Raw genomic sequence first — 22,155 nt, forward strand, 5'->3', positions numbered from 1 at the left:
GATAAAATGTCTATCAGGAGGGCCCCGTTCCTGTGGTGATGTGGCCCAGTGCTCCCCCCCAAGGTGTCTTTTACCCTGTGACTCATCTGCTGAGGAATTTTAATCCCTGTCTTTCTCTCCCAATCCCAGGCACCATTGGGAAGAGGAGAGGACCTTGGAGACAGAAGTCTCCATCATTTGTTGTTAACGTGATGCATTTCTTCTTCAGCCACGGATGGAGCTGTGCCAGGTTTTACCAGATGTAACTAAAAAATTTCAGATGAAGCTGAAATATGGCACATTATGGTTTTCTGTGCACTTTTCTCTCACCTCATTGAGAGATTCCTCAGCTCCTCTGAGCAACCTGGGCTAGTGGAAGGTGCCCCTCCCCACGGCAGGGGGTGGAAGGAGATGAGCTTTAAGGTTCCACCAACCCAAACCAGTCTGTGGTTCCATAATCCTATAGACACAATCGGAGATGCAGCAAGGAGCTGGAGGGGGAGGATCTCTGCATGGGATGTGGGGGCATCTGATCCAGACTGCAGTGATGCTTTCTTCTTGTACATTGGGATATTCTGCTCCCTAAAATATGCTGCCTGCTGCGTCTCATTCCTCAGTCAACTCTAACCTGGCCTCCAAAACCCTTTCTAGCAGCTCTGGAAGGGAGGTATTGCTGTCAAACAGTACCACCTTGACAGAATAACAACTTTTCCAGAGGGAAACCATAATGCCTGAGCTTTATCCTTCAGCTGTGTCTCTGTGGGAAGCAGCTGGATCCAGCCAGGAGCAGCAGCTGGGACAAGCCCTGTGACAGATCCACAGATCGGCCGCGGCTCCTCCCGCACACATCTTTGTGTCACTTCATCTGATCACATCCACCCAACTGCATCTGTGTCCCTCAGCTTCCCCACGATGATCCACACACACCGAGCTCCTGAGCCACCACAGGTCTGGCTCTGCTGGGTTCAGGTTGTTCCACAGAAGAATCTCAGTTTCAGAAGCTCGGGGTATGTTCCAAACACAATTCCTGTCACTCCAAGGTCTGTACTTAAATATCATGGAGCATCCAGTTCTGCTGCCCCCAACATTAGAAGGATGTTGGGAGCTGTTGGAGGAGTCCAGAGCAGGCCATGAAGTTGTTGAAAGAACTGGAGCATATCCACCATGGAGACAGGCTGGGAGAGCTGGGAATGCTCAGCCTGGAGAAGAGAAGGATGCGGGGAGACCTCAGAGCCCCTTCCAGAGACTAAAGGGACTCCAGGAGAGCTGGAGAGGGACTTGGGACAAGGGACTGGTAGGACAGGATAAGAGGGAATGGCTTCCCACTGCCACAGGGCAGGGTTAGGTGGGATATTGGGAAGGAATTGTTCCCTGTGAGGGTGGGCAGGCCCTGGCACAGGGTGCCCAGAGCAGCTGCGGCTGCTCCATCCCTGGCAGTGCCCAAGGCCAGGTCGGACAGGGCTTGGAGCAAGTGGTAGTGGTAGGTGTCCTTGCCCATGGCAGGATGTGGCAGTGGATGGGGCTTGAAGGTCTTTTCCAAACCAGTCTGGGATCCTGTGATTCAACATCCACTTGCAGCCAGTTGCTAGTGGGCTTCCCCAGGCCTCAGGACTGGGGCTGGTCCTGTTTAGTCTCTTTATCCACGATCTGGATAAGGGGGTCAAGGACACCCTTTTCAGTGCACAGACAACACCAAGTTGAGTGGATCTGTGGATCTCCTGGAGGGCAAGAAGGTTCTGCAGAGGGATCTGAACAGGTTGGATCCATGGGCTGAGTGTCAACAAGGCCAAGTGCTGGGTTCTGCCCTCGGATCACAACAGCCCCTTGGAACACTCCAGGCCAGGGGCAGAGTGGCTGGAAAGCTGGAAAAGAACCTGGGGGTGCTGGTGACAGCTGCTGGACATGAGCCCAGGTGTGCCCAGGGGAGCAACAAGGCTGAAGGCACCTGCCTTGGTTCAGGAGCAGTGTGTCCAGCAGGCCCAGGGCAGTGATTGTCCCTCTGTTCTTGGCACTGCTGAGGCCTCACCTGGGGTCAGTTTTGGTTTCTCGTGACAAGAAGGACATTGAGGGGCTGGAGCGTGTCCAGGGAAGGGAACAGGGCTGGGGAAGGGTCTGGAGCACCAGGAGAGGCTGAGGGAGCTGGGAAAGGGCTCAGCCTGGAGCAAAGCAGGCTCAGGGGGAATTTCTGGCTCTGTACAACTCCTGCAGAACAGGAGGGGACAGCTGGGGGGGTCGGGCTCTGCTCCCAGGGAACAGGGACAGGAGCAGAGGAAACGGCCTCAGGCTGGGGTCAGGCTGGACATCAGCAGGAATTTCTCCATGGAAAGGGTGGGCAGGCCTTGGCAGGGGCTGCCCAGGGAGGTTTGGAGTGCCCATCCCTGGAGGTGTCCAAGGAACACCTGGATGTGGCACTCAGTGCTCTGGGCTGGGGACAAGGTGGGGATTTGGCACAGCTGGGACTCGATGGTCTTGGAAGGCTTTTCCAACCTTGACTGATTTCACAATCAGCCATTCACCCACCACTGAAACCCTCCCAGGACTTCAGGAGCCTCTGTCCCCAGAAGATGACAGGGCAGGGACAGCCACAGACTAACAGCCTCTGCTAAAACAATCCCATTCCATCCTCCCTGTGCTGGATTAACTCCTGGGAGCCATCAGATTTCTGTGGGGTAACACAGAGATATGAGGGCACTGCACCCAGTGAGGGAACATCGTACCTCCTGCTCTCCTGACTTCCAGCCACTTGCGCTGGGATTGTCAAACATGCTCCAGAGGAGCTGGAGCATCACAGTTTTCCATGGAGTCCTTCCCACTCCAGAGCAGCTCCAGAGAATTCCTGCTCAGGAGCTGCTGGACTTCGATGTGTTTAGATGGCAGACAACAAGAATGATGGGATAATTCTCCAGTTAGCCCTGAGGAATGAAAATAGCAATTAGGAGGGAGAAACTGGGGGTTGGGAGGATCAAACTGGGGTTTGGTGGGGTGAAATTGGACTTTAGAAGGTGAAACTAAGAGTTTGGAGAATGAAATTGGGGGGTGGGGTAAAACTGGGATTTGGTGGGGTGAAATTGGACTTTAGAAGGTGAAACTAAGTTTGGAGAGTGAAATTGGGGGTTGGGGGGTAAACTGGGGTTTGGTGGGGTGAAATTGAGGTTTAGAAGGTGAAACTAAGAGTTTGGAGAGTGAAATTGAGGTTTGGAGGGTGAAACTGGGGGTTTGTGGAATGGTATTACAGTTTGGAGGGTGAAATTGGGGTTTGAGAGGATAAAGCTGTGGTTTGGTGGGGTGAAATTGATATTTGGAAGTGAAATTGCAGTTGTGGGGGTGAAATTGGAGTTTGGAGGGTGAAAATAGGGTTTGATGGGATCAAATTGGAATATGCTGGGGTGAAATTAGGGCTTGTTGGCACAAAATTAATGTTTAGGGGATGAAAATAGGGGTTTAGGATTAATAACAGGATCTGGTGGGGTGAAATTCGTGCTTGGGGGAAGAAATCAGGATTTGGGATGTGGGAATTAGGGTTTGGGAGAATGAAATGTAGGTTTGGTGGGTGCAATTAGGTTACAGGGGATGAAATTAGGATTTAGGGGTGAAATGAGCATGAAGTTGGGGTTTGAAGGATGGAATAGGGGGGGTTATACTGGGGTTTGGAGAAATTATATTGGGGTTGGGGTGTGAAATCAGAGCTTAGGCAGGACAATTAAAGCTTGGGGGATGAATTTCAGGTTTGGGTGGAGAAGTGAGGGTTTAGAGGGGCTGACACGAAGGTTTGGAGTGTGAAATTGGGGGTTGGAGGAATCCAGCTTGGTTGTGAAATTGGAGGGTTGAGGGTGAAATTTGTTTGGCTGCTGAAATTACGGTTTTATTGGGGAAAATTGGCGTTTAGGGGGATGATTTATATGATTGTAGGATGCAGGGGCAGCAGTTCCAGCACGGTTGAGGGACCCAGCCCTGCTCCAGCTTTCTCCTCACATTTCCCACAGGCAGAGCAGGAGAAAGAACAGGAAGCTCCCAGGGCCCCAGGTGGCAGCGGGATCCTCACAAAATACAGAGATTATGGAGGGAACCTCACAAAACACAGGGATTATGGAGGGATCCTCACAAAACACAGCGATTAGAGGCGCTCCACAGGAGCTGGGATTCCCTGACTCCGAGGCCTCCTCACCTCACACCTAACCCAAACCTCTTCCTCATCTCCGAGACCCTCCGAGCTCCAACTGCCCAAGGAAACATGGGACTGCTGGTGAGAGCAGGAACGTGTCAGGATGTGAAGCTTTGAATGGGAAATATCTCAAGCGGTTTCCTGGCCCGGAGCAAGGAGTGCCCGTGCTCCGAGACAGTCCCTGCAGCTACGCAGGGCTCCACACCCGGCAGAGCAGCGCGGGCCCGGCCGCAGCCGCCGGGAGCGCTTCCCTGCATTCCCTCATGCGGACACGCACAAGGAAACGGAGAGGGTGAGACAGGCACTGAATGCAGCCGAGCTCCTCCTCTCGCCCCGCGGTGGGCTCAGCCCAGCCCGGTGGGTGCACTGGCGGGCTGAGGGCAGGCACAGGGAGCACTGGCGCACCTCCGCCCCTCACCACCGCCAGCCGCGCTCTGAGCCCTCAGGCGCCGCCGCACCGCGAGCTCCGCCGGGGACCGCCCCCCTCCCCGCGGCGACCAATCGGAGCCAGAAAAAGCCTGATTGATTTTTGTGCTAGCCAATCAGCACTCTGCCTGCATGCACCCAATCAGACGCCTGGGGACGTTTTCTCGCCCAATGATAAACAAGGAACGGAGTTTGGGGGCAGGGCGCGATCCTTCGTGAGCGGCGTATGGATCAGCCAATCAGATCAGTGCGATGTGTTGACTAGTGACCAATGAGGAAATGGGGTGGGGACAGAGCAACTCGCGAGATTTTGAGAGATACGATGGGAACCCACCTCTAAGCGAGAGAGCCAATGGCAAAGGGCGGGGCGGGGCCGCAGAGCGATTATTGTAACTGGCAGGGAGGAGAGCCAATCAGAAGGCGGAGCTAAGTTCGGCCCATCGTTCAATGGACAGCGAAAATCCTCCCGTGGTTGAACAGCCACGATTGACAGGTACGACCGTCCAATGAGATCGCCGCGCCCTTTCTAACTGCCCAATGAGCGAGCGGGGCTGGGAGGCGCGCGACGGCGGCAATTCCCGCCCCCCCCGCGGGAGCACGGGGCTGGCTGGCAGACCGACAGCGCAGCGGGCCAATGGGAACGCGCAGAGCCAGGAGGTGGGCGGAGCACACCCGCAGCGGCAGCCAATGGGCGAGGGCACCGCCCCGGGCAGCCAATGGGCGCGGGGGGGGCGGCGCGCGCTGCCGGCGCGGCTCCCAAGATGGCGGCGGGTGCGTGAGCGGGGCGGTCGGGGAGGCCCGGCGGGAGCGCGGCCGCCGCCGCCATGAAGGGCAAGGAGCGCTCGCCCGCCAAGGCCAAGCGCTCCCGGGGCGGCGAGGACTCGGCGTCCTCCTCCTCCTCCTCGCGCGGCAGCAAGAAGCCGAGCGGCTCGTCCGGCGGAGGCTCCAACGGCGGGAAAGCGGCGGCGGCGTCCGGCGAGAGCAACAGCGGGAGCGGCCGGCGCGGCGCCCACGCGGACAAGGGCGGCCGCGCCGGCAGCCGCGAGTACGAGACCGGTTCGGCGGCGGCCGCGGGCGGCGGGGGCCGGCACGGCTACAGCGGTAAATCCACGGAGGCGTCGCGAAGCAGCAGCAGCCGCGGCGGTGAATCGCGAGCGGCCGCCGCCGCCTCCTCCTCCTCCTCCTCGTCGGAGCCGGGCGGCGGCGAGTACAAGACGCTGAAGATCAGCGAGCTGGGCTCGGCGCTGAGCGACGAGGCGGTGGAGGACGGGCTTTTCCACGAGTTCAAGCGCTTCGGCGACGTGAGCGTCAAGATCAGCCGGCTCCCGCCCGGCGCGGGCGCCGCCGACGAGCGCGTGGCCTTCGTCAACTTCCGCCGGCCCGAGGACGCGCGCGCCGCCAAGCACGCCCGCGGCCGCCTCGTGCTCTACGACCGCCCGCTGAAGATCGAGGCCGTCTATGTCGGCGGAGGCGGCGGCCGCCGGCGCAGCAGCCGCTCCCCGGCGCTGCTGGACAAGGAGTCTCCCTACGGCGCGGCGGCGGTCGGGGCGGTGGCGGCCGCCGTGCGGCACCCGCCGGCCGGGGCTGCGCAGCGGGCGCTGTCCCCCGCGGGCAGCGGCGGAGCTTTGGGGTACCGGGACTACCGGCTGCAGCAGCTCGCCCTGGGCCGGCTCCCGCCGCCGCCGCTGCCGAGGGAGCTGGAGAGGGAGCGGGACTATGGCGGCTTCTACGAGGCGCGGGTGCGGCCGGCCTACGGGCTGGAGCGCGTGGCCGGCGTGGCGGCGGCCGGGGGATTCCGTGGAGGAGGAGGTGCCGGAGCGGCCACTGAGGAGGAGATCAGCCCTGAGGATGACCAGAGAGCCAACCGCACGCTGTTCCTGGGCAACCTGGACATCACCGTGAGCGAGTCGGACTTGCGGCGAGCGTTCGACCGTTTTGGGGTCATCACTGAGGTGGACATCAAGAGGCCGGGGCGTGGGCAGACCAGCACCTATGGGTTTCTTAAGTTTGAGAATCTGGACATGGCGCACCGGGCCAAGTTGGCCATGTCAGGGAAGGTGCTGCTGCGCAACCCCATCAAGATCGGGTACGGGAAAGCCACCCCGACCACCCGGCTCTGGGTGGGCGGCCTGGGGCCCTGGGTGCCCCTGGCCGCCCTGGCCAGGGAGTTTGATCGGTTTGGCACCATCCGCACGATCGATTACCGCAAAGGGGATTCCTGGGCCTATATCCAGTACGAGAGCCTGGACGCGGCGCAGGCAGCCTGCACCCACATGCGGGGGTTCCCCCTGGGGGGGCCGGATCGCCGGCTCCGCGTAGACTTTGCCGACACGGAGCATCGGTACCAGCAGCCCTACCTGCAGCCCCTGCCCTTGCCGCCCCCGGCTCATTACGAGCTTGTGGCGGAGGCGGCTGCTTTTGGGGCTCACCGGGGAGCCCCCCCCGACCCTCTCCGGGGGGCCCGGGACAGGACGCCACCGTTGCTCTATAGAGACCGTGACAGAGACCTTTATCCTGAGACAGAGTGGGTGCCCCCGCCGCCCCCTGTGCGGGACCGGAGTAATCGGGCAGCTGCCTATGACCCACTGGAAAGCCTGGAGCGCCGCCGGGATGGGTGGTCCTTGGAGCGGGACCGCGGGGAGAGGGAGCTGGGCAGTAGCAGTAGGGATCAGCCTAGGAAACGGAGACTGGCGGAGGATGGAGGCCGGCACTTGGACCGTTCCCCTGACAGCGAGCGCTCCTCTTCCTCCCGAAAGCGCCACTGCTTGGCCACAACCTCTCCCCCGGACCGCAGCCCCGAGCTGCTCGGAGGCCGGGAGCGTTACAGTAGTGACCCTGAGCGCTCATCCCGCTTGCTCCTCTTGGAGCGACCTTCCCCCGTCCGGGAGTCCCGTCGGGGCAGCCTGGAGCGGGGGCAGAACGAAAAGCGCGACCGCAAGAATTCCGCAGAGCGGGAGCGCAAGCATCGCGCCGCCGCTGCCGCCCAGGAGTGCAAAAGTCCGGCCAAAAAGGACGAGCGGGCGGCGGAGGGAGGTGGCGGAGGCTCCCGGCTCAAACCTCCTCCCCAGAAACAGCAGCAGGATGGGGCAGCGCAGGCCGGGGCAGCGCCCAAACTGTGCCTGGCTTGGCAGGGGATGCTCCTGCTGAAGAACAGCAACTTCCCGTCCAACATGCACCTGCTCCAGGGGGACCTCGGAGTCGCCAGCAGCCTCCTCGTGGAGGGAGCGACTGGGGGGAAAGTGGCTCAGCTCAAGATCACCCAACGTCTCCGTCTGGACCAGCCCAAGTTGGACGAGGTCAACCGGCGCATCAAGGTGGCGGGTCCCAATGGATACGCCATCCTTCTGGCCGTGCCCGGCGCCTCAGACAACCGCTCCGCAGCCGGAGCTGCCGAGGCCGCCACCACCTCCACGCAGAGGCCGCTCAGGAATCTGGTGTCCTACCTAAAGCAAAAGCAGGCTGCTGGGGTGATCAGCCTCCCTGTGGGGGGGAACAAAGACAAGGAGAACAGCGGGGTCCTGCACGCCTTTCCGCCCTGCGACTTCTCCCAGCAGTTCCTGGACTCCACGGCCAAGGCGTTGGCCAAATCAGAGGACGACTATCTGGTCATGATCATTGTCCGTGGGGCATCCTAAGGCCCTCGTGTTCTGTTCCCAACCCTGCCTACTCCTCCATGCAGCCCCTCCAGCGTGTGCCAGGTGCTATGGGATACAGCCTTAGCCAGCCCTGTTGTTATTTTAAATAGATCTTTGTTTGTAGGTGACTTTCCCAGGCCGATTTTCTGTTACTACATTTTTCTATAAAGATAGAAGCCAGAGAGGTTGGTTAGGAGTAGCGTGAATAGGATATTTTGAGAATTCCCTATCAGTGGGGACAGCAGGGAGGCTCAGCCTGCTTTGATTTACAGAAAATAGAAAAATAATAAAAACGGGGGGGGGGGGGGGGGGGGGGGGGAAGAAAAACTCCTGTCTTCTTAATTTAGATTCATGTCCTTTTGTCATTTCATGTATTTTAAAGCAAGTCCCAAGAGCTCGTCCTCGGGAGAGCTCCAAACCGAACAGACCAGATTTAAAGCACTCAGTGGAGATGGAAATCCATACTTTAATTACAGACTGGTGTCACCTCCTCTTTTGAGTCCTTGAAATTCCGTGTGGGCCTCAGGCCAGCGGCCCTTGGGCCCGTGGGATCCCTTCCCTCGGGAGCCGCAGTGGTTTCCCCGTTGAGTCGCGTGGCTCAAGGTCGACGTTTTTCAGGTGAGCAGCAGCTGCTCTCGGGTACACAGCAGAACACTGAATTCCTTTTTGGAAAGGGATTCCTTTTTCATCCAGCCCCCCCAGGTGCATGCACTGAAACTGGGCTTTTTAACAGGTGCATTTCCCTGATTTCCTGGTGTATCCCATATGTGCACTTTGGGTTTGTAGCAGTGACTAGGTTTGGTCAAGAGCTGAGGACTTTGTTGCAAACCACGAATGTCTTGTGCTCACTCTGGTGTGCAGGAAACAAGGAGGTGCTTTAAGGAGAACTCGAGTTATATTGTGGGGTTTTGGTTTTACTGCCTTTTTTTTTTGTTGTTGTTTTGTTTTATTTTCCAAGAGTTGCAGGTTCAGTGGGGTTTGGTTCCACAATGCAAACTGAGCAAGTAAGTGCTTCTCTCCAGAGATGCTTTTCATTCTGTGATAATTTAATTACATTAAAGTTCTCATTAACGTTTTACCTCTTTGTTAATAGCAAGGAACTGCTGTCTGCTAGGGACTTTTCAGGTACAGTGTGCACTGGGCATTACATGAGGTTTATCATGGGCACCTGGAGTAAAGTGGTTTTAGCATCCTGGAGAAATATTAAAAATACTCCGAGATACTGAGGTTTGAGCTCTTGTTCTTGTGATTCAAGGATGAAACAGTTTGCAGGTTGTTTTTTTTTTTTTTTTTCAAAGAACAAAAGTTAATTTTTTCTTATTTTTCCCCAATCATTGGGCACTTTTCTCCAGCTGTCTCAGCCACCTTTGGTAATTCAGGCATTTAGGAGGGGAGAAGGGATCTCAATCCCTGATGTGATCTAATTCCATGATACTGTGTATAACAACCAAAAGGATGGTGCAGCAGCTTCTAAACTGAGGTGTAAATCTCACTGTATCTCTTTACAGGCCCTAAAATTGTAATCTTGCACTTAAACCCAGAATGTAATCTTGCACTTAGCCATGTTTTCAGGGATTTGGGCAATGGAGAAGCGACGCTGCCTCGCTCGGTCCATGCTCCAGTAGATTCCTTGGATAATTGTTACAGGCATGAGTTGATTTCTCTTGCAACTTGCATGGCAAAAATCAAATTCAAAGTGTGGAATAGGATGCAAATAGGAGATGAAGGCGGAAATGTCTTGAATGTATTTTTTGGGTGTAACTGAACTTGCTTGAGTTTCTGTCACAAAAATAGGAATTTTTATTACTGCACCACTTGTCAGAGAGGGCTGTGGTTTAAGAGGGCTTTGATTCCTCTCTCTGCCCAGAATGAGTGGACCCAGCATCCCAAACATTGTGGTGAACTGAGAATTCCAATGTGGCAGCATCTCTTAAACACAGATTTTGTTTTTTATAGCTACTTTTCTTTCTGAATGAAAAGGTGAAAGCCTCATTTAATGCTCTTAAATTTGAGAGTAAAATCCAGGATTTCTGGGTTGCCCTTCAATGTGAATGTAAGAGATGGCAGAATTCAGCTGTTCAGCTTACTATTAACAACGAGAATTTTTGGGAATCACACCAGAAATGCAAATCACTGTGTTTAAGAAGATACAGCGTGTTTACCACTTATTGCAAAGAATGTTTTAATTGGAGCAGGTGCCTGTTGTGTGTCAGTAGGTGATCAATGCTGCAAGTGCTGCTTGCATTCAGAGGGAGTTTTCTGGGAGATTTCTGTCATCTGACAGAAATTACTTGTAAGATTTTTCTAGGAAAGAGACTTAAACAGCTGGGAATTTAAATCTGCCCAAAACTGGGGGGAAAAAGCACTAAATTTGTGTTGGACACTGAGAGCAGCATTTGTTCCACTGATCCGCAGAGGCACCTGCTTAAAAACCCATAAAACTTGGGGTCAACATAGCTTGTCAAAGCCAGCTTGGTTTGGGAAGCCTTTTGGGAAGAGCATGTTAGGTGCACTTCCATTTTCCCTTGGGAAATCACCCTGGAGTTTTCTTGGTTCCACCTGCCACTGGCTGTGAAATTGTGCTGTGCTGTGCTGGAGGGCAAGAAGGAACAGGCGAGGCCGTGTTTGACTCCAGGTTTTCTGGTTCCTTATTTAATGGAGCACCTGCTTCTTTGAATCTGGTTTATTTGTGGTTGCTGCTCTGTTTTGTAAGCAAGGATTTTAACACCCTTTGAGGGTTCTTGTGGCAAAACTTGGAAAGCTTTTTTTTTGCCGGCACTGAATTCCCGTGCTGCCATCCCGGCCGGTGCGGCTGGGCGGGCTGTGCTTTCCTCCTTGGTCTGAGGTGTTCCCCATTGGAGTAACTGTCCACTGAAGTTGGCTTAGCCAGGCCTCAAGGTTTAGAAGCCTGTGGGTGATACCACTGTGTGTAGAGCAAACCAGATGTAGCAGTTGTTGGCTCTCTCCTCGTGTCTGGCATTACATTGCTGTGGCGAGAGCTCAGTATTCTCTCCCGACCTTGTGTGCAGCTGATGTTCTTCTATTTCATTAGTGTGTTGAATTAGCCTGGAAAAAGGATGTCCTTTTCCTGAATCATTTCATCCTTGTGCTTTATGCTTTGGGGAAAGAACCTCAAATGACTCGTTGTTTTGTTTGAGATTTTAGTTTGTTGTTTATTTCTTTCAATTGGAAACTTTGCGCAACTTCCTTGGCCCCCGGCCAGTGGCTTTGTTTGCCACGGGAACACCGAGGTTATCCTCAATCCAGAGGTTTTAGGGGCACAAATACCAACACATCCTTGTCAGCCTCCCAGAGAGAAAAGGGCATTATTGCCAAGCAGAGAAACTTTGCCTTCTCTCTCTTTTATTTCCTACAAGGATGTTAAAGATGGAATATTTTGGTGACAACTTTCTTGGCCTCTATGGAGAGCCAAGTTTTATGAAGAATGAGTTTTAATTTCTTGTGTGGGTTTGGGAACCCTCTGGTTGATGGTAACTGAGGTGAAAGGCCTGAGGTATTAATGGGGAGGAGGAATGAATCAAAATTGTGAAGACAAGTTCAAAAACTCTGAGGACTCAGGGAAAAATGCCTTGGAAAATGGTAGTTCCTGGCTCTAAGCAAAACAGTGTTGAGGGCAGCGCTCCTGGGGAGTGCTGTGTGCCCAGAGGGGAAGAAATGGTTGCCGTGTGGCTCTAGAGCTTTTGGGGTTCTTTCCCCTTTGTCTCTCTGTTTATTTCTTCATAGCACTGAAGGACAGATATTCCAATGATTGATAGACTGAACGATGAGGTGATTTTTGTATCAGGCTTAAAGCAGACCGGGTGGTGCAGAGAATGGTTCATTGAATATTCATCTTCCCGCAGTTCCGATTGTGTGAAAACGATGGCAAGGAGATATGACTTGAATAGTAACAATTTTAAATTATATTGGGCGTGTCTTTGATTTGACCTTTTAATATTGGCATTGTCTGCTGTTAGAACTGCGCAGCAGAACGAGAGCAAAAGAGCTGTGTAACACTACATTTCATGGTTTTGTTGATAAGTTGCCTTCAGGAAATACCCAGTGAGAAAAGTCAACCGAATTAGCAAGAATTAGGTTGGTTTTTCTCCTGGTTAATGATTTTGATGTGCCCCAGCAAATGTTACTGCAAGTTGAGTAATCATCAGTACTGTAAGCCTAGTTTTATCCTGGTCCAGAAAGAAGCCCTGCACTACTTGTTTTGCATCTATCCCTAGAAGGCAACTTCATTCCGAGGTTTCGTGCCCATGGGTGGTATTGGTGCTTTTTGAAGTCCAAGTAGAATATCCAGAAAGGCCTCGTAGCTCTTTATGTTCATCTGTATAATGTAGGGAGGGGAAAAACCCAAATCTGGTGTACACATTTGTATTGAAATAACGTTTTTTTTTCCTCCTGCAAGCAAATCTGGTGGACTGCAGAAGACAACCGCATGGGATACCAAGCTCTAATGGACCTTTGGGAAGAGAAGCTGTGGCTTATGTGGAATTTACATGGGCCTCCTGGTGGAAGAAAGCTTATCTGTTTAGTATTTGTGCATTTTACTAAAATGGCAGCTTTAAAAAAAAAAAAAAGTTGTGTATCTGCTATTGTGATGCCAATGCCCGTGTTTTAAGTGGAAAAAAAAATGACCTCTTTGCTTTGTGCTGTGTACACAAGATTGCTGGAAAAGTAAAGGAATACCCTTTTTATGGCTCACACAGCTTAAAAGTAGCTGTCACTCAAACATGCGCTCACAGTTGAGCTGATTTTGTTTCATTCTAAATAAATTGTTTCTTTTGAGGAAAATGGTTTTTCTGCCTGGAAGTGAATTGACGACAAACGTTTGGCCCCTGTGTTGGCAGCAGAGGGGTTCCTGCTGCTGCTGCCCAATTGAGCTGATAGTTGTGGGTCTTGAGCAAGAAGCAGGGAGAGCACCGACACTTTGCGTTGATCGACCTGTGGTACCAGTCAGAAGAATTGTATCTGATGGCCTTGCTGTGGCCCCCGTGTTTGCAGTGAAAAAGGGGTCACTTGCTGCGTTTCTCCTCAGCGGGACGGGGCAGCGGTGCTGCTGCTGGCATGCAAGAAGCAGGGAAGCACCACCCTGCGCCTCGGAACGGTGGCCAAGTCTGGGGCTTCGCTGGTTGGAAGAGCCGGAGTTCCTGAATTTTAAGTTTCTGATTTATTTTGTTCACCCAACATGTTTGCCTTTAGTTTTGATTCTTGGTTTTTTTTTTTTTTAATTTTGAAGAAAAAAAGTTTTGAAATTGCTTTGAATCTTGCACGTAAAACCTTTGCACCAAAATTGCCAAAAGAAAAAGAGAAATGAGTCCTTAAAAGTGTTTAAATGCTGTTAATAAAGCCTTTCCTGCCGTACGCGAGGCGCTCCTCCATCTCCAGGGGCTTTTCAGCAGTTGTGGGTTTAGTGCTGAATGGATGAAGAGTTCCTGAGAGCTGGAGGCGGTAATTTAAACCTTTGCGTGGTGTCTCAGTGCCTTATTTTGACCGGTTTTGAAGCCATTGGTTCCACACGCCTCGGATGTGCATGTGCCCTGCTCGCGTCCCGGCCCCGCCGCGCGCTCCGTGCAGTCGCTCCCGGTGTAGTGCAGACGGGGAGAGGAACAGCCGGAGGCGGCCCGAAAAACGTTGTGTGCTGTAGTTCTCCTGTCCCGGGGGCTCCTGAGCTTTGGAAAGCTGTTCCCGTGCAGGAGCACAACTCCGTGTTTGCTGCAGGAGACTTCGGGGCGCGCCTGAGGACCGCGGCCGTCGAAAGGAAGCTGCCACTGCTGCGTCGTCGGCTTCAGGAGCTCCCATGCTGTGCTCGTGGTAGAATTCCTGTGGCGTGCCATGAAGACACCTTGAACGCTTGCCCTGTTTGCCTTGACATACTTTTAACTTCCATGGATAACCCCCTGCAGCCGGGCAGGATCTTTGCTAGGCTGCAGATGCCTCTCAGCCGACGGATGCTGTGGTTGTGCTCTGCAAGGTGTCTGTTCCCGGGGCAAAGCGCTGTGTAAATCCCTAAAACAGGTAAGGGGCTGGAAGAGGTTGGACTGAGTTGTAATGTAAAAGAAGATTGTTGTTCGCCTTTTGTTGTCTTGATTCTCCAGTTTATTAATGCTTACTAATTGTGGTTTCTTCAGTCACCGTGCTGCTCCACCCACTCGGGAATGGGGGAGAAGGAGCCGACTCTTGGATGTGCTTCCCAGTTTGTTGGGGTGTCCCGTTAAGAAACAGGGCCGTGCACATAAAGCTACATGTTCTCAGCTTGGCAAGCTGGAGCTGTTATTTTGACTTCATGAACTGCTTGAATTTACACTGCTTTAACCCAGAATAGTGTTTATCATTTGTATGTGTTGATAAGGAAAGCCAAGCCAATGATTTGGCAAATCGTCTGTGTTTGTGGGATGCTGGTGTAATAATTTAAATGAAGTTTTTTGTTGTAAATGGGAGCAATTGTAGCTATTGCTGGTGATGAGGGAAGGGAATTGGAAAGGGGAGACTCAGGAGATGCCTTTTCTTCTAGAAGTTGGTGTCTGTAGTTAAAATTCCTATTTTTTGCAATGTATTTCTGGTGCTGTTAAAATACAACCTCTGAATCTCCTTTGAAGTGTTGTACGATAGGTCTGGGGCTGGTAGCAATAATGGGAGATGTGTTTCAGCCCCTTTGCCTGGGTTGGGGGGTTGATGCTGACAGGAGATGGGTGGTCTGTCAGTGTACCCCAAAAAAGGGGATCTTTTTTGGCAAGCTGGTCACCTGCTCAGGTATCCAGGTGTTTGTGTCAGGGCTTGGGCACTGTCCCATTTTTTGGGTGTGCTTCGAAGTGTCAGTGGCTGTTCCAGAAGAGCTCTGCCTCTCTGAGGCAGATTTCACTGTCTGTTCACTGGGAGATGGTTCCCTGTCTCCTTTACATCATGCATTTATTCCAGAGACTCGGAGGTATCGTGGGATGTGCTGTGGGATGGTTCTCCTACAGTCGCTTTGCCATAGCGAGCTGTTTTTTGGGTGCTGGGTCTGCCCCTCTGCCTCCTGAAGGGCTTAGAGGGATGCTCCAGTGGCCAGGTAGAGCCAGGCTGTTGTTAAAACCAGTCTCTTGGAAGGGTTTAGTGCTCTGTATGCATCATATTAATTTGGCTAATGAGACTTCTGGGGAAAGTGGATTTATAACGAGAACCATTTAATTAACTGCACTGCAGCAGAGAGCAATGCGAGCAGATTAGATGGGAGCAGGTTATTTGAATTCACACATTTTTTTTTAGAATTGTGCTTTTACCAGCTGCAGCTGAATTAATAAGTTTAAAACATCAGATGGCCCAGATTCTGCTCTTGGCCAGTAACAAGCTTGTGTTGGCCTCATGCTGCTGGTTTACTATGAAACAGCAAATGCTGTTGGAGGATATGCTCCCACCTAGGTCTGGGGCAAAGACTGAAAAGGGCTTGGTCAAACAGGCAGAGCACTGGAAAGGCTCTTGGGCTGCTGGCTTTGTGATTCCCGTTGTGTTTCCTGCGGTTCTTGGCTCGGAGCCCTGTGCCTGGGTGTAATTAGAGCTGCCTTGAGAACTGGGTGAGGTAAACTCCTAAGGCAAAGCTCTGAGGGACCGGGTCAGTGCACGTGCTGTGATGGGTTTGACAGGAGCCTCCTGCTCTTCATCCTATTTGTCCACGTGCTGGAGGTGCCTGTAGTAGGAGCAGAGAACGTGGACGGTGGCACAAAGGTTGCCTATTTTTTTTCCCCCTTTGTACCCTGCTCCAGGGATGTATTAATTAAATGTTGGAACCCGGGCTGTGGATGCTGTCAAACGTGCTGCTGTTGCTGTGCATTAATGAGTTGCCACCTCCCAGCCCAGCTCCTGTGCCCAGGCTCTTGGGTTTGAGCTCGTGTGTGTTGTCCCAGGCTGGGGATGGGATGTGGTGGGCTCCACAGACGAGCAGCTGAGCTGAAGATTAACTGTGGGTCACAGCTATTTCATCTCCTTATCTGCCTGCCTTGACCTTCATGCCTGGTTCTGCAATTGCAGGCTGGAGGGTTTTAGCTCTCTTCAGTATTTCCTGTTCCCAGATCCAGCGACAGGTCAGGCCAAGGTTTAGCAATGCACACAGCTTGACCCAGCCCCGAGCTGGCAGCTTTCCCTGGCGTTGCTGCCCTTTGTGCAGGAGAGCACTTGGATCCTGCAGCCAGCCTCTCCTTTCAGAGGCATGTGCTGTGCTTCCAGGCTGTACAGCTGCACATTTTAGATATGGCTGGGGACACAAATGTGTGTCTGAGGACACACGAGGGGTGTAGAAGGGTTTGAGTGAAGGGAAGCCAACGAGGTCTCCCGGGGTGGTTGTTAAGCTGTTTGCCCATGGAGAGATGCACTTTGGCCCATGGAGGTGTTTGCAGCCCCCTTGGCCAAGGGATTGCTTTGGTCATTGCCAGCCTGGGCTGCTCCAGCCCTGACCTGGGCAGAGGTTCAGGGCAGGATGAGGTCCTGAACCACCCGAGCTGCTGTCATTGAGGTTTGTGGGGAGCAGGTGCTGAGAAAAGGGGATGTTGATGTTTCTCGTGCTGCTCCTCTCGGGTGGGTGAAGACAAGACTGTGTACGAGGACCAGGAGGGACTCTTCATCAGGAACTGCACTGGCAGGACAAAGGGGAATGCATTCAACTGAAAAAGGGGAAATTTGGGTTTGATACTAGAAGAAATCCTTCCCTGTGAGGGTGGGCAGGCCCTGGCACCGGGTGCCCAGAGCAGCTGTGGCTGCCCCATCCCTGGAAGTGTCCAAGGCCAGGTTTAGACAGGGCTTGGAGCAACCTGGGCTAGTGGAAAGTGTCCCTGCCTGTGGCAGGAAGAGGAACAAGATGAGCTTTAAGGTTCCTTCCAACCCAAACCATTCCAGGGTTCTGTGATTCTTGTGATTCACCTGTGCCAGCCCAGCTTTCCCCTGTGGCACTAAGGCACAGCCTGTTCTGAGCTCTCAGGTACCTGAGGGTGCCTTTGCTGTTCCTCGTGGCACTCAGAGCTGCATCCCAAGAGCAGCTTGAGGCTGGGAGAGCCCAGTCCCAGATATCCCATCCCTGTCACCACCCTTGTGCCAGCCAGGGTGGCTGTGACTCCTTCCCAGCTTGTCCAAAGGCTTGAGGGGCTGGAGCTCAGTTTATTGGTGTTCTCTTTGTCCCTGGGGTGTTGTAAAGACACCCTTTGCCTCTTTGCTCCAGAGGACAATCCTGGCTCTATCTTGTCCACGTGAGGGATATCTGTAGGGGAAAGTTTTGCAAAGCTTGGTGGTGGCTTCAGAGGCAAAGTCTGCTTTGGAAAAGAGACTTTGACCCATGAATTACTTCTGGAATTGTTCATGGCCATGAGCAAGAGCTCCCATCCCCTTTGTGGTTTCTGCAGGCTGGAAAGTTTTCCCATGAGGATCTCAGCTAAAGCTAAAACTTTTGGGTTTCCAACATCTGCTTTCATTTTTGTTCATTAGAGTCGCTGATAAATTCCCATAGACTTCAGTGAGAATCATTATGGTATATCTAAAGATTTTTATTATTATTTTCCAAACAACTCCCACCTCCTATGAAGGCTTCCAGCTCCTCTGAAGTGAAACTTTTTAATTCAGGCTCTGGTGAATTGCAGCCTAATAACGCTCTTCATCATAAACACAGCTGCAAGACATGTTCCAGGCCAGGGGGGAAACCAGCACCAAAAAAAGAGTGTTCCTGTTATCAGTGTGTGTGAGGGCGAGTAAACAGCCCAGACCACGAGGTATCTGCCCAACAGGGGAGGGAAGAACAGCCACGTTTCCTGTTGCTGGAAGGCGCTGGTGTCATATCCTTACCCAGTTATTTTAAATTGCTTTTGGCTTTCTTCATGTGGTTTAAGGTGAACACAGGAACCTCGGCAGTGTTGGTAGCTGAAGCACCTTGTCTGGGGTGGTTTTTGTGCTGCCACAGCTGTGGAAAAGCCTCTTGTTCCCCATTAAAATGGGAATTATGGAGATTTTCCCTTGAGTGTGCTGGGAGCACTGCAGAGGAGAAGCTTTGCAGTGGGTTTGGGTTTGGACAACCCCTGGAAAGGGCCAGAGGGAGATGCCAGGGACTGGGTTAGACGCAGAGTTCTCGCCCCTCACCCTGCTCTCAGCCAGCTGAGGGGGTGTGGGATTCCCACACAGCTCTCCAAGCAAGCCCAGAGCTCGGGCACGTTGGAGAAACTCCCGAAATAATCCCAGCCCAGCCCTCGGAGGGGATCTCACTGCGACATAAACATCATTCCTTATTACATGATAAACCTCGGGATCAGCTTCCCCTGTGTCCAGTGCCTGCCTTTATCTGCTCTTGGCATCTGAGGAGCGCTGGGAAAGTCACAGCCTTGGGTTTCAGTAGGTTATGGTTTTTATCAAGGGCAGAGCCTGACCAGAGTGTGGGGCAGGGAGAGGTGTATTTTGTGTGCTGTGAAATGCCTAAATCCGTGTTCTAGCAGCTTCATCCTGCCTTTCAATGACCCAGAATTCAGAACAAGGAAGGGAAACCTGCAGCTGGTAGCCAGGACACTCAGGGGTGTACAATGGCTGTATAAATTATAAATATAAATAGATGGATAATCTAGTTATTATTTATAAATATATATATAAATATAAAATATATTTATAAATAATAAAAAATAATAGAAAATATAAAAAATATGTATTAATAACTTAAATAATTATATATAAATATATAAAAATTTATTTAAAATAACAGAAACTATAAATAATATGTATAAATAAATCAAATAATTGTATATAAGTATATAAAATTTTATATAAAATATAAATAATATGTATAAATAAATTAAATATTTATATATAGATATATTAAAATTTATATTAAATAATAGAAAATATAAATAATATATCTAGATAAATTAACTATTTATATATAAACATTTATCTAAAATATTATAAAATATAAACAATATGTATAAATAAATTAAAATAATGTATAAATAATGTGAAACCATTCCAGTGGGTATGGGGGGTGCAATGTGCTCCCTGATGTGAGCTCCAATTGCACCGATTTCCATCCCTTTGATAGACCCAAGCTGAGTCTTAGCAGCTTTTTATCCTGGCATGCGGCACATCCCTTGAAGCTGGTTTAAGACCCAGCAGGTGCCCATCCCATAAATCAATCCTGCCAAGACGCCTGGCAGGCATTGGGAGCAGGTCCTGGAGGCTGCCCAGGCTCCTCCGTCAGGATTACACCTGGGAGTAAATCCCTGGTAGCCGTGGAGCAGCGTTTCCTTCCCAGGAAGGAAGGATGGCACCCTGCAGCCAGCGCTTTGGGTGGCACAAACCCTGCAGTGATCCTTACCTGCTGTGTCTTCTTGGAGAAGCCACTTCCATATTTTCTTCTTGCTTTCTTAATCCTGTGGTGCTAAAATGAATCAGGATTCAGGGTCCTCTGTCTGTTGGTCCTCAGAAAACAAATTATCTAAATGAAGTAGTTAAGGTTTTTTTTTTTTCCCAGGGGCACTCAGGTGTTTTACCAGGTCTCTGTTGGGGTACAGTGAAAATTGGAGGCTGTGTTCTTGGGTTCCTTTGGTCACTCAGATTCCTTCCAGACAGCTCTGGTTCCCTGCAGCTCTCTGGATCTTTGCAGAATTCTTTAGTGTTTGGTTTCTCTGCACCATGATTTTTAGAAGGTTTTTAAACCAATGAATCCTGGTTAAAGTGCTTCCAAATGTGGATTCCCATCAAGATCCAGCTGGCCATGCCTTATTATCCCATGTGCAGAGGATGAGCTTGGGCAGGAAAATATTCCCCCAGGTGACTCAGGGCACAGTGCTGAGGCTGGCATTGCTGTTCCACAGGGTTTGATGTATTGTGAGTGAAATGATCTTCTTGGAAAGATCCAGGAGGTTGTTGGTGATTTCTTTCCAGTGCAAAGGGTGGAGATGCTGCCTGTGAGGTACATGAGGGTTGGAAGGCAGGAGGAATCCAGTTCTCCACTGCCTTCCCAGGACCAGGAGGGATGGCTGGGAGGGCACCACCCTTCAACAAAGCATTTTTCATGCTGAGGATCATTTTTAGCCATTGCTGCTGATTTTCTCTACTGCAGATGAGTAAGGGAAGAATTTCCTTTGAGCAAGGGAAAAAATTTCAGGAATAATTTCCCCATGGAAAGGGTGCTCAGGCCTTGGCAGGGGCTGCCCAGGGAGGTTTGGAGTGCCCGTCCCTGGAGGTGCCCAGGGAATGCCTGGAGGTGGCACTCAGTGCTCTGGGCTGGGGACAAGGTGGGGATCAGGCACAGCTGGGACTCGATGATGCAGGAGGGCTTTTCCAGCCTTAGAGATTCTGGGATTCTGTGAAGGGAGTAGGGACAAAAGGGATTTTCTAGTCCACCTCAGATTGCAGCTTTTAACCTCATTGTGTCCCAGCAAGCCCTGCTCTTGCATTTCTCCACACCCCTGTCATGTTCTGCACTATGCAAAAACAGCTTTAGGAAATTATTTGCATGATGACTTCAGTGGGATGGAAAAACCTTCCTGAGGCACATGTTCCCATCCTCACTGCTGCTTTCTCTCATGCACATGTTGTATCCTGCAGTAAATAAATGCCTTTGGTTTTCAGAGCTGCCAGGGGAACTGAACCATCTGTTCTGTGCTTGCCTTCCCAGTGCCAGGTGTGAGCAGAGAAGTGTTTGACCACCAGCCTGGGCCTGCTCTGTGGAAAGACAAAGATTTGAAGACTCTTCACCCCCCTCCCAGCCTACTGACAGGATGGTGCAGGGCTCCTGGGAGGAGTTTTTCATTGTGGGAATTTATTTCCTCAACAATTTTGGATAGACGAGGTAATTGTGGAGAAGGGTGCAGGATTATTCTGGGGGCAAATAAAGGCTGGTGGTGCCCATCCATGGGCTGGGATGTGGGAAATGGGAGCTCCTGAGCTGTTTGCTCCTCTGCAGAAGGAAAGGGAGGGGGACAACAACTCCAGTTTTGCTAAATAAGGGCAAGGAATTGGTGACATTGGTCTGATGGACAGGCAGGGCAGGACTCTCCTGAAGATCCTGCAGGTTTGTAGGGGAGCTTTGTTGGAGCAGATGGGGTGGGAGGTGTGGACACCACATCCTGCCAAGTTGTTTCTTGGTGGCAAAAGAGGTGAAAATATCACAGGGTTTGTGTTGAAAGGACGAAGGTGTTGAGCAGAGGCTTCATTTACAGGGAGAGGGAGAGAGCAGAGCACAGGCAAAGGTGTTGGAATTGTGTGGAGAGGGAGCAGCAGGGGGAGGAGCTGCTGGGGTGGCTCTTTCCATGCCCACAGAGCTTTGGTCCCACTCTGTTAAAAGCCAAAAGCACAGCTGCTCTTAGGGAGATGCAGAAAAAAGCTAAAATCCTGAAATCCTAAAATACTTTCCAGAAAGAAATGCTGAAATCCTAAAGCTTTAGGATTGGAAAACCTGAAGGCAAGGCTCCCACATGGTTCCTGTTACAGCAGCAAATCAAAGCTGCTGGTAATGTTTGAGTTGGCGAGACTGAGGAACTTCATTGTTTCATGAGGTGAAAACTCAAATTTTTTGAAATTTGAAATTTTGAAAGCTTTGTCCCTGCTGCAGAAGGGCTTGGCTGAGGCCTCAGTGCAGGATTGGCTGAGTATGGTTCATCCCCCTGCAACTCCCAGTGCCTTAAACACTTCAGAAATAATAATCTATCCAGAAATTCTGGTGCCTTGGCTAATGCCCCCCTGGGGATCCTCACTGATACTCACTGGTCCATCCCAATCACAGAGTGGTGGATGCTGAGGTTTCAGGTGTAAAGGGATGATGGTTACAGTGGAAAAGGACCATTCCCAAAGCCCTTGCTGCCTGCAGCTCCCTGGGAGAAGCTGTGAAACAGCTTATGAAAAATGAATTGTTTTGTAGCACTGACATTCCCCATTCCCTGTAATTTTTCCCTGATTTAAGCACAGTTTTGGCACTGTGTAACTGTGTAACTGCTGGGTTTG

General features: G+C 51.6%; 2 protein-coding genes across 9 annotated transcripts in view; one reads left to right on the top strand and one right to left on the bottom strand.

The window, feature by feature from the left end:
• LOC128818586 (potassium voltage-gated channel subfamily A member 2) overlaps positions 1–22,155 on the bottom strand; it is a 191,853-nt gene that overhangs the window by 85,406 nt on the left and 84,292 nt on the right. The window lies entirely within an intron of this gene.
• On the top strand, positions 5,330–13,810 carry RBM15 (RNA binding motif protein 15). 3 transcript variants are annotated; one of them, XM_053998019.1, is made up of 3 exons: positions 5,330–8,265; positions 8,585–8,820; positions 12,620–13,791. In XM_053998019.1, the coding sequence occupies exon 1, from the start codon at positions 5,392–5,394 to the stop codon at positions 8,200–8,202; it is 2,811 nt and encodes a 936-aa protein (XP_053853994.1). In that variant the 5' UTR covers positions 5,330–5,391; the 3' UTR covers positions 8,203–8,265; positions 8,585–8,820; positions 12,620–13,791. The 3 variants fall into 3 exon arrangements, 2 of the variants coding, with proteins under 2 accessions (XP_053853994.1, XP_053853996.1); XM_053998021.1 differs by lacking the exon at positions 8,585–8,820; XR_008440520.1 differs by lacking the exons at positions 5,330–8,265; positions 8,585–8,820 and adding an exon at positions 8,827–9,206 and having other exon boundaries at positions 12,620–13,810.

The sequence above is a fragment of the Vidua macroura genome, chromosome 24 (assembly GCF_024509145.1).
Source record: "Vidua macroura isolate BioBank_ID:100142 chromosome 24, ASM2450914v1, whole genome shotgun sequence".
Classification (NCBI taxonomy): domain Eukaryota; kingdom Metazoa; phylum Chordata; class Aves; order Passeriformes; family Viduidae; genus Vidua; species Vidua macroura.

Coding starts and splice junctions, on each gene's coding strand:
- RBM15 (XM_053998019.1), top strand. CDS start 5,392: ATGAAGGGCAAGGAGCGCTCGCCCGCCAAGGCCAAGCGCTCCCGGGGC.